Genomic DNA, 15,904 nt, shown 5'->3' on the forward strand with positions numbered 1-15,904 from the left:
GCTCGTCACGCCGAAGACCCGGGTTCGAATACCCACATGGGTACAATGTGTGAAGCCCATTTCTGGTGTCTCCCGCCGTGATGTTGCTGGAATATTACTAAAAGCGGCGTAAAACCAAACTCAATCAGTCAGTCCTGCTGACTGGGTTCCGTCTTATTGCGCAACTTAGTACAATAACCAGTTCAGAATTTTGAGACGAACTCATTCAGCTGGATATATAGATGTGAATCAGTATTATTTGATACATCTAATCACTTGTATATTGCAACACTACGCTCCTTCTAGTAATCTTGAAATTGTGGAAATCTCAAAACGAGGCTCGACCGCAGGAAATATTTCTCGGTCGTTTACTGCCTTGACATTATATCAATCACATTGTACGTTACAAAAATACACTTAATAAGCGCAAAGAACACGTGACAGGTGTAACCAGTGAGCCAGATGAATTGTGGATCATTGTACGACCTCTTCTAACAGGGGCAGTCTGTGACGTCTTGGTTTACCACATGCTGCCTACTCCTCGACATAAAATATAGAATTACGATTTTAGTAAACATTAAAATTAAGATTAATTTGTAAATACCATTTATTTATGAAGCAATAATTCGAATTCAGTGTAACCATAGTTGTTTGTAGTGTCTCTTTTCACGTTCACACGAGAAAAATAGGATCGGCTGAAAAGTAGGTCATTGTCTGAATTCGTTAATGAGATTCATCTTTCAGTTTGTACCTTATGATGGCGGTGGGGTAGCCTAGTGGTTAAAGCATTCATCATCACGCCGAAGTGAGTTAGTGAGTTTAGTTTTACGCCGCACCCAGCAATATTCCAGCTATATGACGGCGGTCTGTAAATAATCGAGTCTGGACCAGACAATCCAGTGATCAACAGCATGAGCATCAATCTGCGCAATTGGGATACAATGACATGTGTCAACCAAATCAGCGAGACTGACCACCTGATCCCGTTAATCTCCTCTTACGACAAGCATGAGTTACTGAAGATCAATTCTTACCCGGATCTTCACGGGTCTAGTCACGCTGAAGACCTGGGTTCCATTCCCTTACATGGGTACAATGCGTGAAGTCCATTTCCTGTGTCCCTCCGCCGTGATATTGGTGGAACATTGCGAAAAGCGGCGTAAAACCATTCTCCTTTTACCTTATGGGTGGGAATTTACTGTCCAAAACGACTTCCGTGGGTCATGATTTAAGAAATAGTTCATTGTCATAGATAAGGTCAGGGTTAAATTCTGTTTGGGATTCGGCACATTGCTGACCTGATTTAGATCTCCCATATTGCTGTATATGTTGACAGAGCGCATTTACAGGATGTTTATATTTCCATTGGTATGTTGTATTCCGTACTCAAAATTTATTTACAGTTTTAAAACGCCCGAGAAGATGCATATTATCTTACTGTTTGATCTTTATTCGTTTTACGTTCAAATAAGAATACATAACCTTTTAGTCTGTCATACAGACCCTGAAAATATACCCAGTGCAGCCCATGCACGTCTAGAATGTGTAGCAAGTATAGATTACTGTTGTATTTATAACTTTTATTTTCTGTAAAATGTGTTCATTTCAGAGACTAGCTGTTAGTCTAATAACCTTTGTAATAGTGCAGGGCGGTGGGGTAGCCTAGTGGTTAAAGTGTTGGCTCGTCACGCCGAAGACCCGGGTTCGAATACCCACATGGGTACAATGTGTGAAGCCCATTTCTGGTGTCCCCCGCCGTGATGTTGCTGGAATATTGCTAAAAGCGGCGTAAAACCAAACTCACTCAGTTGTATTAGTGCACCTACGGTTCTTTCTAGTCCATATTTAGTCCACTTTAATCCTGTTAGTGTCATTATTTGTTCCCTGAAATACTGGATAAAATGTTTTGACGCAGGGGTTAATTGTAACAAATAAATTGTCATCCGGAGTTTCAGTGGGTATGTGAACATGCGTTGTTAATGTAATGTGCTCGCCTTCAGAAAGTATACAAATTATCATTCGAGAGTGACCCAAAACCTATCACAGAAGTCGAAACACACGCTTCTCATTACACCTGCAGTTACTCATCTGTTCACATCGCGAGAGATGGTTGGTTAGTCTCGTGGTTAGAGCGTTCGCTCGTCAGCCTAAGCCCCAGGTTCGATTCCCCATATGGGTACAATGTGTGAAACCCATATCTGGTGTCCCCGCCGTGATATTGCTGGAGTATGGCTAAAAGTTGCGTAAAACAATACTCACTCACTCTGTAACATTTTGTTTTCTCAACTCCCCAGGAGTACACGGCAAAAGATTCGTATGGTGTGTGAGGACGTTTTCCATTCAAATCTCGTCCTACCTGTCCACCGTTAGGTGTAGGTACTTTAACATCGCATGTCCGGGGTTACAGTTCGGCAGAACGTGACATGTATGGAGTCTATGGACACCTCACGGTATGCTCGCATGTTATGTTAAAGGCACAACGTCACACAATTTCGACAATATTGTCGCCTATATTTTATATATTGCGGGCATATGCACTCACTTTAGCTTCCTATTGATGCAATAAAAGACCTATCATCCCTTACGACTTGCCTGAAATAATCATTGAAACTTCGAGGCGAACAGCTTCCAAACAGATAACCCTTCCTATAAATGGAATGTAAACGAATTGCTCCGTACATCGAAAACTGTCGCACGCGGTGTTGGCCGATATGACCTCAATCACGAGTGGCGTTGTAGGATATTCGTAAAGAGCGTTCCAAGGGACATAACTCTGTTCGCTTCAAATAATGGTCGGTCGGTAGGTAGAGGGCGCGTGACTAGATTTAATGCAGTGTGGCATTAATTCATTCGAACTTTTAAAATTAAAATTAAAATCTAAACACAAAATTGTTTTTGGAATAAATTATATGGTGGCTTTCCCTGAGAGCTGATGGTTAGTATTATTGAGAGAAATGCAATATTTATTTTTAGAGAAATGTGGTGTGACATTGTGCCTTTAAGTACTGGCTAAAACGTTCGCCCCTCACGCAGAGGGCCGGGTTCGATTCCCCAGGTGGGAACAATGTATGAAACCCATTTCTCGTGCCCCCGCCGTGGTATTGCTGGAATATCGCTAAAAGCGTCATAAACTATACTCGCTCTCTAGTATGTTAATAGACTAACAGCTAGTCTCTATAATGAACATATTTTACACAAAATAAAAGTTTTTAAATTAAAATTATAAATACAATAAAAGGAGCCCAGAGACTTTCTTCATTTTCAGAAGCTGTGGCTATCAATTGTAGATTTGCCACATTTTCTAGACTTGCGTGGGCTTTCTTGGATATATTTGCTTCAGGCTCTGTATGGCAGACTAGTACGACAGGTAAATATTACATTTTATGGTTTCAGATGAAGTACAGGTCCCTATGGCTGCTGATACTGTTCATTGGAGCCCTGCTGCTGTTCTACACACAGTTCTACACCGGCGGAATAGGCCTCGCAACAGCCCTACGGAAAAACAACACTGACCAGTACGTCGTGTACGTGTGTGATGGCAGCTTCCCATGCGGTGGATGGGCCGACAGACAGAAGGGCATCGTCTCGGCCTACGTTCTGGCCCAAATGTTGGGCCGGAAGTTCAGGGTCAGGATAACGACCCCATGTGCTCTGTCAACGCACCTAGCGGGGAACTTGCAACCATGGGAGATAACTCCGAAAGAACTGGATGGCTTGAGCGTGAAACACGTGAAGGAGATTGACAAGAGTGCGGACAGCTTGCGAAAGAAAATGTCTTCCCTTGATCTCATATCCGAGTTTCCAGAGGATGTGGTGTATTTCACGAGTAATATGGAATATGTAGAGTATCTTATAAAGAACCCGCGTTACTCCAACCAAACAGAATGGATGCGGAAATCGCGAGTAGCGGATGTGTATATAGACACGCTGAAAAAGTTATTCAAACTTAAGCCAAACCTTGAACGGAGATTGTCCAACTTCACCTCCCGGGTACCCAGAGAAAAGGGAGTGAAGTTGGCCTGTGCGCAAGTCCGTTTGGGTAAGAATCCCACCGTCCCTACAGACACCGAGCAATTCAATTCATTCGAGAGTGTGAAAGCAGTGTGGGATTTCCTTAAGCCATACAATGATGTTTCCAAATATCGGATATTCGTGACTTCCGATTCCGAAGACGTCCGGAAAGCCGCGAAGACGGTGTTTCCGGAAAACGATAGTGGACATGGAGGGTAACATTGTGCACGTTGAAAGAACGAATGGCGCCAGTGTGTGTGATGGTTTTGCTAAGGTGATACTGGACCAGTTGATTTTGTCCACGTGTGATGTTCTCGTCATCAGCAGGAGCGGCCTCGCCCGCATCGCTGCATGGTACAGAGGAAGGAAGGAAGATGTGTATTGTTTCTCAAAGGCAAACGTAACGCCTTGTAACCCATACGATCTGAAAGCTTTCATTCCAAGTTGGTAAGGTGCAATGACTGTGTTGCTGCATAGCCTTAAGCCATACCTTAAATGGTAAATACTTGAACTTTTTTTCAGATTCGAATCTCACGTTTTTCACCCAGCTACGAGTGTGATATGGTTGGTTGGATGAGTTAGTAAAACATCGCTAACTATTGTGAAGCTTGATGCAAATTGTGAGCCAGATTTCGGGTATTGTGATCCAAAATGCTGGTCAAATTTGTGGATTGCCAAACAAAATCGTAGCTTGTTTTGTGCGGGCTTTGATGTAGAGTTTAGTGCCTGGAAAGTGCAATGTGTTATGAGTGAGGTATAGATTTAGGTCACCTGGGCAGCAGTGTAGCCATATTATAACTAGATTTTGGATTCAAGGTTTCCATTAAATCTTGAGGACTGTGCTGCAAAATGTCGCTCAAATATTCGAAAAGCGTTTGTCCCATCTCAGAAGTGACAAACACTTCCAGTCATCCTGGAAAGATAATTTGGTTATTTAGCAGCATATGAATGAGTTTCCCGTATTTGATATCATCTCCGTTAGTCATGATCTTAGGCACCACGATCACAGAAGGTGCTGGTATCGTCCCTGACACAGTAGAGATGTACAAGGCAGTACTAATGGAAGATGACGAGGCACTGACGTAGCTCTTGAATGAGTATGGTTTTGTGCCGCTTGTAGCAATATTCCAGTAATATCACGACGGGGGACTCCAGAAATTACTATGTGTAAAGCCTAATGATGGTTCCCCCGTGATGTTGATGGAATAATGCAAAACACGATGTGAAACCTTATTCACTCACTAACTTAATCAATCGGACGGAAACGTTCCGCTACTAGGTCTCTTAACGTGTAAATAGGTGGGTAAGTGCACGATATTACCCGCTCTACTAACACATCTTATACCGATTCGAGGTGACACGGTGTCGTGGTGAAGATCTTCTCCCTAAACATCTGAACGATCATTTTAAGGTGCCACTCGTTCATTTGAACCTTAATTCAAAGTCTACTTTGAGTCCGCTAATAATCTGATGTCATAATATACGTGATGTAGGCACAAGGGCAGGGTAATTTAATATGTATTGAATATTGAGCCATTTTGTATTATGCTACAGCTCCGAGCGTATTACTTACTTACCCTTGGAAATAATCTAATAAATATGCAGGACGGTACAGTAAACTGACATATTTTGATCTACTGATATGACTTATGAGTTGTGGATGTACTGAGCATAAATGAACTCTCAAATGAAGCAGACTATTCAATATTTTCAAGGATGGGATAGTGTACTCAAGTTTAATTGTATTCGCAATTTTATAGAGTGATTGATGTCCCAAGAGGACGGGAATTATGTCACGGAATTTTGCGTTGAAATCAGACCGAACTATCTAGTCTTGCGATATATTTCTGTTCCGACAATAGCCAGGATTGTTTTGGCATGTGTTATCTCATTACATATCGGTGACACTATCCATGCTACATACTGTCAGTGACTTATTGGCTGCTCTGAATAATGACATACCGCAGATGACAAGCTCCTTTGTTTCAACGGCTTTATCCTTGGCCGTATCCCTGTATAAGTTAATAATGTTAAGGTGTGATTGAATGGCTATATATATGTTTATAGTCCCGAGGGTGTATTTGATCCAGCTTTGTTTAATTGAAAGGAGGGAACTGTCTACGTTCCTAAGTGTGTATTTCAATTAGTCATGTTAGAAAAAGTCGACAGTCTTTAGAATGAATGCTCATCTACCCCGCCCAGACTGTCACGGGTTATATGTTAAAGAAAGCAATGCGTAGCGCCGCTCTAGTCACTAATCTATACAGGTACCTTGCACCCCTAAGTACCAGGTACCATGTACCCATAAGTGGTTCCTGTAGCACCTGTGATACACACGAGTGCCTTCATTGCATATCCCACTTTGTATACTGACAGAATAATGTTAGTTTCACTGACTTGTACTCCGTTTTATTGTTGAATTCCCTGTGTCAGTTTTTTAAAATAACTCTGCCCATTTTCTGTTGGGTTATTGAGCACAAATGGTGCAGTCATGTAAAATGCTGTAATTGGGGTCGTGCAGAGTTATTTCCATTACATGCGCTTGAAACGTAAAATCATTGGCTGGAATCCAGGGTTCAAGTGAAGGGCAGGTAGTTCCTGTGCCATTTCAGAACGGCATAATTTTTGTTCACGCAGCTAAGTGCATGTACCAGCAATGTATGTGTTTGCTGTAGAAAATGTCACATCCGTTGTTTTCAGAAAGGAGAAAGACCTAGGTACCGTTCCTCAAAGCGATCGTAGCGCTAAGTTGATCGTAACGCCTATACTCTAACATAGACTTACGACTGTCGTAGCGCTACGATCGCTTTCAGGAACGGGGCCCTGGCTGTGTAGAGAAAGACTGCTAGCCGACTCTGGTCCCGAATTATGTTTCTAAGTGGCATCGCCTCGGGATTTTTCCCAACATCAAGCAGACCCACCATGACTGAAATATTGTTCAACGAGGCGTGAAACCAGCTAAGAATAATTTCAAATTCAGCACTATCAGTTTACAACCCCAGCATGTATGATATGAGTATACTTGCTTACATATCTGGTACATCTCACATTTGTTAAAACAGTTCACGGAAGCTGTTTTACCTCTTTCACAGTAAAAGATTGAAAACATATTCAATCTGGCCACGGTATAAGCGATAAGGCACATATCACCCACATCCCCACATTGACGATATCCTGTTCTCGCGAGATTTCCAAACTGTTAAGAGAACGAGGCTCGAGGGCCAAGTCAAAACGAGGTTCGTGGGTTAACCGGAAGCGTATAATTGAACCCGCAGTATCTTATTCCTCTGCTTTTCTTTCAGAGAATCTTTTCACATCACTTTTCACTTTTCAGCGGGATGTAGCTCTGGGGTAATTCCCCTTTGACATAATAATTTTATTCGTTTCTCCCCATCTGATTTACTGATTGATTATTGTATTGTTCGTGACGTGTTTACGTTTATGGAAAGATCATTATCATTCGCTATCACATTTGACATGTTTGAAGTTAGAAGTACTGTAACAGGTTGCCAGTGGCCATTACTTGCCATTTGTTTACTGGAGTAACATCTGATTAATTTATCAACGTAACGTAACGCAGCCCAACATTTCATCAGTACGTCACGAGTTTGTGTGTAGTTGCTGGCTAAACCTCAGGGGCCGTGGGGTAGCCTAGTGGTTATAGCGTTCGCTCGTCACACCAAAGACCAGGGTTCGATCCCCCACATGGGTACAATGTGTGAAGCCCATTTCTGGTGTCCCCCGTCGTGATATTACTGAAATATTGCTAAAAGCAGCGTAAAAGATTATCACTAAGTCTTTAAGAGTGAGTGTATCACTAATAGCTATATCACAGCGGTCTGTAGATAAATCTGGACAAAGAGGCAGATTATTGTTGGACGCGAGCATTGATCCACGCAGATGGGATACGATAGCCTCCAATCCATTCAGTCTACATGCTCCGGTTGCTAAGGACCCATAATATTGTCCTTTCTCTTCACAGGGTGGCTTGTGAAGAAAACGATGTTCAGGCTCACTAACTTGGTTGACACATGCCATTCCAATTGCCTAACTCGATGTTCGTAATGTCCGTCACTGGATTGTCTGGTCCAGATTATTCACTGACCAATGTGATGTAGCTTTAATATTGCCGAGTGCGGCATTAAACGACAAACAAATTGTCGAAACCCACACGATGGAGGGGGCGGTGGGGTAGCCTAGTGGCTAAAGCGTTCGATTCCCCACATGGGTACAATGTGTAAAGCCCATTTCTGGTGTCCCCGCCGTGATATTGCTGGAACATTGCTAAAAGCGGCGTAAAACCGAACTCACTCACTCACTCACACGATGGAGGAAAGTATTAGATACAAACTCGTGAAGCATTGATGATAGGTCGAGAGGTGTTTATATTCACAAACCTGTTCATGTACATTAATGTGCGTAAAAAGAAAAGGTACGTAATAGGTTTGGGACAGCATATGTATACATAGTCGTAAGAAAGTGAGACGCTAACCTTTACACTCATTAGTATATTGGTACAATTCAAACCTAAGACATGTTCAAATATGCATTTAAATTTAAATTTTATTGAGCTGAGAATAAAACGCTGCACATTTGCAGACGATCAGAAAAGTAATGAACGTAATAAACATGGATTAACATATGGGGAACTGGAAGTTTAGAATTCTTTAAAATTTGAAAACTCGTTTGTTCTGTAAAGACCGATCATGCAGTATTAAACTAAGAGTATGAATGCACCTAGCTATGTTGATTTAAAGATAGTCATCGAGCGTTAATTGCAACGGCTGTTCAGTCAGTTTTTACGCATTATTCTTAAGTGATAATTACGACCCTGTTTTCCCGTGTATAGCAGGGATTTCATTATGGCGTATTTAGATCACGTGTTACTCCACTCTTTTGTATCGCTCAATTGTTTCCTGTAAGGAACGTTTTTCGCCTGTTATGCTCCATTTGGATTTTTGAAATGCTTAAGTCAGTATTACAAAAGACATTATTGCTTTAATTTAACTACATTATAACGGTAATGTGTGTGTGTACACTACATCTGAAACCCCACCGTGAATGGTATTATCATCAAAGCTCACTATCGGTGGTTAAGACAGTTCGATAAAAGTTCTGTTGAAACAGTTATCATTAGGATGTCTTAAACCAGATTTAGGCAGTAGCGTCAAGTGAAATATATTTCGACAAAGTACGTTGAAAGTTCCATTGGCGTAATTGTCCAAATGTCAACCGTTATGATTTAATCGAAATCATTTCGATATTTTGTAGCAATTTAAGCCAATATCATCAGTTACTTGAATTACAATTCAAAAATTTTCCCTAAACCTTACATTTAATCACGACCTACATTTGATCACGATGTATCACAATAATGCATTAATTAAATTCATTATAAATCGATAAATTGATATGACCTACATATTAAGATAATTTTATGCCGATATGGATATTTACATTTTTGAAAATTACTGCTTCTCGACGCGAATTAAGTCATCTTCATAAGCCTCTGCGACTTACTTCAATCATATTTTAAAGAATCAAAACTGAAATATATATTTGAAAGAGAAATAATATTACAAGAATCAAATCCTGAAAATTAAAAATTCTGCTTTCAAAATGTCACACCAGTGTACCTGATATGTTTAATTCCTTAATAACTCAATCTTGTCGATGTATTGAGACCTATGTTTGAATTTGTACCGTCAGTATATTAACAAAACATTCCATCCCTCGTGACTCCGGATTCAAATTGTTTTTCATATTTACATATCTTGTCATGTTGTTAATGTTAAATGTTTTTGTGTAATAAACATGTGCCACATTTCTAACTGTGTGTTTTGTGGATTTTTGCCAACAAGTGATTCATGGAATGTACAACTGGATGTGTAACACGTCTGGTGCTAAATACATGTAATGCACAGAATGAAAACAGTTCATTTTCAGACAGGAAGGCCGTTGTCATCAACACAGCTACAGCACGGTATCATGTCTTCACTGAAGTGACTATCCGGGTTAGAATTGATCTGCAGTAACCCATGCTTGTCGTAAGATGTGACTAACGAGGTTCGGCCAGGTTCGCTGACTTAGATGACACATGTCATCGTATCCCAATGCGTAGATTAATGTTCATATTGTTGATCACTGAATTGTCTGGCCCAGACTCGATTATTTACAGACCGCCGCCATATAGCTGGAATGTTGCTGAGTGCGGCGTGAAACTAACCTCACTCACTCACTGATTAAAGTTCCAAACAAATTGATTGTTCAATAAAAAAAATTCCCCATATAAACATTAATGGTTTAGTTCATTCCTATTTTACACATACATCCTAACTTTGACTACAATGCGAACACATTTGCATACGGAATGATGAACACTGTATCTCCAATAGACTACAAAGTGAATGAGCGCTGTAGCCTATTCAAGCCACGTCAAGACACGTCAATGGCCATCATTGTTAATGTTGGAAACAAGTGTTAGAAACGACAGAAATGCAGTTCTATGTACTCTATTCCTCATTGTTCCCGTAGACATAGCAGCGAGTATTCCAAACAGACCAGAAAATTACCCTGTAAATTCCACTATCATTTTTTTAAAAAAACAGTGTTAAAAGGAAGTTATTCCGAGTGTCGGCAAAGACACATTCAGAAGAATGGAATGTAGAGTATTTGGTACCGACCGGCGATATGAATGTATAGGCTCGTGGCCTTCATAACAAACTGTAATTCAGCAGCTGTAGTTAAATATGTATCTTGTCTGTATATGGAACGCACCTGTCTGAACTACCAGCCAACCTACTCATTCAACTACCAACCCACCCATCCATCCATTTACTAACCCACCCACTCTTTCACTCATCTACAAACCCATTCATTTATCTACTAACCCGCGCAACCATCTAGTAACCCACACGCTCATCTACCAACCCACTCATTCATTCATCTACCAACAATCTCTTTCATTCAACTACCAACCCACTAATCCATTCAACTACCAACAATCTCTCTCATTCAACTACCAACCCACTCATCCATTCAACTGCCAACAATATCTCTCATTCAACTACCAACCCACTCATCCATTCAACTACCAGCCATCTCCCTCATTCAACTACCAACCCACTCATCCATTCAACTGCCAACAATCTCTCTCTTTCAACTATCAACCCATTCATTCATTCATTCATCTACCAACCCACTCACTCACTCATCTACAAACCCATTCATTTATCTACTAACCCACTCACTCATCTACAAACCCACTCATTCATTCATCTACCAACAATCTCTCTCATTCAACTACCAACCCACTCTTTCATTAATCTACCAACAATCTCTCTCATTCAACTACCAACCCACTCATTCATTCATCTACCAACAATCTCTCTCATTCAACTACCAACCCACTCGACCGCCTCCGTGGTGTAGTGGTTACAGCGTCCGCCCGGAGAGTGGAAGGTCGCGGGTTCGATCCCCGACCGCGTCACACCAAAAGACGTTAAAATGTGGTACTTGTTGGTCCATGTCTGGCGCTCGGCATTAATGGGTACAATAAGGACTGGTTGGCTCGGAGTCAGTATAATGTGGTTGAGTGGGGTATTCATGCTTCACTGCGGGATGGTATCTCAGTTGGCTAGCACTATAAAACCAGCTTAAGTCTGGGCTAGTACAAGCAGACGCACATACACATACACACGCATGCACGTCGTCATATGAGCGAAATATTCCCAAGCACGACGTAAAACCCAATTTCACCTCACCTCACCTCACCTCACCAACCCACTCATCCATTCATCTACCAACAATCTCTCTCATTCAACTACCTACCAACCCACTCATTCATTCATCTACCAACAATCTCTCTCATTCAACTACCAACCCACTCATCCATTCAACTGCCAATAATCTCTCTCATTCAACTACCAACCCGCTCATCCATTCAACTGCCAACAATCTCTCTCATTCAACTACCAACCCACTCATCCATTCAACTACCAACAATCTCTCTCATTCCACTACCAACCCACTCATTCATTCATCTACTAACCGACTCACTCACTCATCTACAAACCCATTCATTTATCTACTAACCCACGCAACCATATACTAACCCACTCACTCATCTACCAACAATCTCTCTCATTCAACTACAAACCCACTCATTCATTCATCTAGCAACAATCTCTCATTCAACTACCAACCCACTCATTCATTCAACTACCAGGCCTCTCACTCACTCATCTACCAACCCACTCATTCATTCATCTACCAACAACCTCTCTCATTCAACTGCCAACCCACTCATCCATTCAACTACCAACAATCTCTCTCATTCATCTACCAACCCACTCATCCATTCATCTACAAACCCTCCCCCTCATTGAACTACCAACCCACTCATTCATTCAACTACCAGCCCTCTCACTAGTCAATCTTCTACAAACCCTTTCATTTATCTAAAAACTCACGCAACCATCTACTAACACACTCACTCATGTACAAACCAACTCACTCACTCACTCACTCATCTACCAACCCACTCATTCATTCATCTACCAACAATCTCTCTCATTCAACTACCAACCCACTCATCCATTCAACTACAAACAATCTCTCTCATTCAACTACCAACCAACTCATCTATTAAACTACCAACTCTCTCTCTCATTTATCTACCAACCCACTCGTCCATTGAACTACCAGCCCTCTCCCTCATTCAACTACCAACCCACTCACTCATTCATCTACCAACCCACTCACTCACTCATCTACAAACCCATCAGTTTATCTACTAACCCACTCATTCATTCATCTACCAACAATCTCTCTCATTCAACTACCAACCCACTCATCCACTCAACTACCAACAATATATCTAATTCAACTACAAACCCACTCATCCATTCAACTACCAACCAACCCACTCAACTACCAACCACTCATCCTAACTACCAACCCACTCATCCATTCAGTACCAACAATCTCTCTCATTCAACTACCAACCCTCTCATTCATTCATCTACCAACCCACCCACTCATCTACAAACCCATTCATTTATATTCGCAACCATCTTCACTCACTCAATCTCTCATTCAACTACCAACCCACTCATCCATTCAACTACCAACAATCTCTCATTCAACTACCAACCCACTCATTCATTCATCTATACCAACCCACTCACTCACTCATCTACAAAACCAACCCATCTACACTCCACTCATCTACATCTACCCACTCTCATTCATCTACAACCATCTACCAACCAACTCACTCATCTACCAACCAACTCACACATTCATCTACCAACCCATACACTCATCTGCCATCCGTATAGTCATTAAACAAACCAGGCACCTACCATTCATCTACAAACACATAATCGTTAACCTACACACTCGCTTAACAATTTATATTACCCCACATTCACTCACTCACTCCAGATACAGTGTCACTCCATCGAGGTGTAAATCTCAACATGTATGATGATCTAAGTTACCCAGAGAGTTACTGTGGCAACATCATAAAAATGTTATCCATCAACCTGGACTGTTTCCATAGCTACGGGCCAACGACATTAATATTTGTCAAGTGTTCATGTTTATTGTACAGTGACATCAACTGTGCAGCCCTACATACACATGCATGTTAAACATTTTCTCATGTAAGTTTGACAGATGAGGGGGCATTGCGTCAACACTCGGTCTGACATTGTGACAGTTTTATGTTGGGCAGGACATGCGCTGCAAGTCTCTGATGTATTTTCAACAATAGTTTTGTCTACGTGTAGCCTTAGCGTAATCTTGAAACTGCTCCATACGATTATAATATAAGTGTTTCCGCCAACCTAACGACCTTGTTGATGGTTGACATGGTACTGTCACATTACACATCGTCACTCGTCCGTAGTTGGGCCATCATCCCCGCCGAAAACGTTCAAAATATTTTGGGCATATTTCCTAATGAAATCACAATGTTTATATAGAATTGACTGGTCTAAAAACAGCGTAAGCTATAACGCTGTCCCGATATATTTGATCCGATAATGGGACAGGCGTATTGAAAACATAGTATTTGGTAATTACAGTGTAACAATGAGCATACAGTCTACGGAAGTAGACACAGTTGGGTGTATTGGTTGGTTGGTTTGTTGTTTTACGCCGCACTCAGCAATATTCCAGCTATATCGCGGGGGTATGTATGTAATGGAGTCTGGACCAGAGAATCCAGTGATCAACAACATGAACATCGATCTACGTAATTGGGATACGATTACATGTGTCAACCAAGTCAGCGAGCCTGTTAGTAACCATTAAAAGCTGTACTCCAAGAAAGTGTCATTAAAAGTAATTTTAAACCTGTCTGCCACAACAGACATATCTCAAGGGTATTTTAGCTAACTCTTTTATTTACATATCCTTCATTTTACATTTTTAAATATTACAACTGACTATATGATTTTATAACGCTTTGGGCAATCAGGCCCTTGACATGTTTTTGTTAGAAGAAATTTTAGTGAACGAATATTGCGTTTGAACGAGTATTTTTTTACTTTCCAAACGAATCTATGTTATCTGGACATTCTGGAAAAACTTATTATGTTTGTAATAGTTGTGTTAAGTCACAGAGTATTTTGTTTCCTTCTAAATGTATCTGTGTTAACAGACCATTCAGAAAAGAATCATTATATTTGTTATAGTTATGTTAAGTTAGAGAGTATTTTGTTTCCTTCAAATTAAAAGGGTCTAGGCTAACTGCCCTCCGACCTTTGTGCCCCCGGACAACTACCCCATGGGTAAATTGCCCCCCCAACCCCAACCCACACACACCCCGACAACCACAAACTAAAAGTAATAGTTAAAATTTTAAATTTATAGCACTATGTAATACAACATATCAATCTTCAGATTCACTTAGAGCTCATTTTTCATGTGTAATTGAGTTTTATAATTCCTATCAAGATGGGGATGGGGTGGTGGTCACTTTTAGTTTTGATGGGGGCACTTGTCCTAGGGGTGGGGGTGGGGCAATTAGCCTAGGGGGCAGCTGCCAGGGGCACAATGGACCGGGTGGGGAGGGGGAATAGCCAGGGGCAGTTGTCCGGGGGTCTGATACCAATTAAATATGTCTGTGGTAACTGGACATTCTGAAAAAACAAACAAAAAACGTATCGTTTCTTTTAAAGGCTTCATAAAGATTTGATAGATTGTGTTCATTACTAGATTTATATCAGCATAACCCTAAATAGACCATATTCACTTAAACCAGCGGGACAGTTTCAACATGTAAATGATGATCTAGTTTACCCAGAAAGTGTACTGTGGCAGCATCGTGAAAATGGTATCCATCATCCTGGACTATTTCCATGGTTACAGGTCAACGACTTTAATATTCGTCGAGCGTGTTCATGTTTATTGTACAGTGACATCAACTCAGGCAATGCAGGTTTGTGCAGCTCGACATATGCGTGCATGTTCATCTGCATCGCCCCCCACTACCCCAATCCCATCAAGCATTTTTCTCATGTATGTTTGACAGATGAGGGAGCTTTGCGTAAACACTCGTTCTGACGTGTTGACAGTTTTATGTTGGGCAGGACATGCGCTGCAAGTCTCTGATGTTTTTTCACCAATATTATTCTTTGTGCATTGCCTTAGTGTAACCTTGAAACTGGTGGATAGAGTTTTCGCCAACCTAACATGCTTTTGGTGTTAGACATGATGCTGCCGCGTTACACATCGTCACTCACTCACTTACTTGCTATCACTGACGCCGAAAATGTTCCATATGTTTTCGGCATATTTTCCAATGAGTGAGTGAGTGAGTTGAGGTTTATATCGCATTAAACCATTAAAGGCTGTACTCCAAGAAAGTGTAAATAAAGGTCAATTCAAACATGCCTGCCACAAC

General features: G+C 41.1%; 1 protein-coding gene and 1 long non-coding RNA gene across 2 annotated transcripts in view; one reads left to right on the forward strand and one right to left on the reverse strand.

Annotated features, from left to right (window-relative positions):
- LOC124290793 overlaps nucleotides 1–9,821 on the forward strand; it is a 38,727-nt gene extending 28,906 nt beyond the window's left edge. Inside the window, 2 exon segments of the mRNA XM_046727619.1 lie at nucleotides 3,373–4,176; nucleotides 4,178–9,821. Coding sequence (XP_046583575.1) covers nucleotides 3,373–4,176; nucleotides 4,178–4,441 — 1,068 coding nt within the window. The 3' untranslated portion in view covers nucleotides 4,442–9,821.
- LOC124290795 lies at nucleotides 139–14,599 on the reverse strand. The gene is made up of 3 exons (XR_006902039.1): nucleotides 14,588–14,599; nucleotides 466–470; nucleotides 139–247 (listed from the first exon to the last, which is right to left on the reverse strand). It is a non-coding gene; the product is annotated as an uncharacterized LOC124290795 (long non-coding RNA).
- Between the last annotated feature and the right edge of the window lie 1,305 nt (nucleotides 14,600–15,904).

Source organism: Haliotis rubra, unplaced genomic scaffold (assembly GCF_003918875.1).
Source record: "Haliotis rubra isolate DU_JTF1 unplaced genomic scaffold, ASM391887v1 Scf475, whole genome shotgun sequence".
NCBI classification, from domain to species: Eukaryota; Metazoa; Mollusca; class Gastropoda; order Lepetellida; family Haliotidae; genus Haliotis; species Haliotis rubra.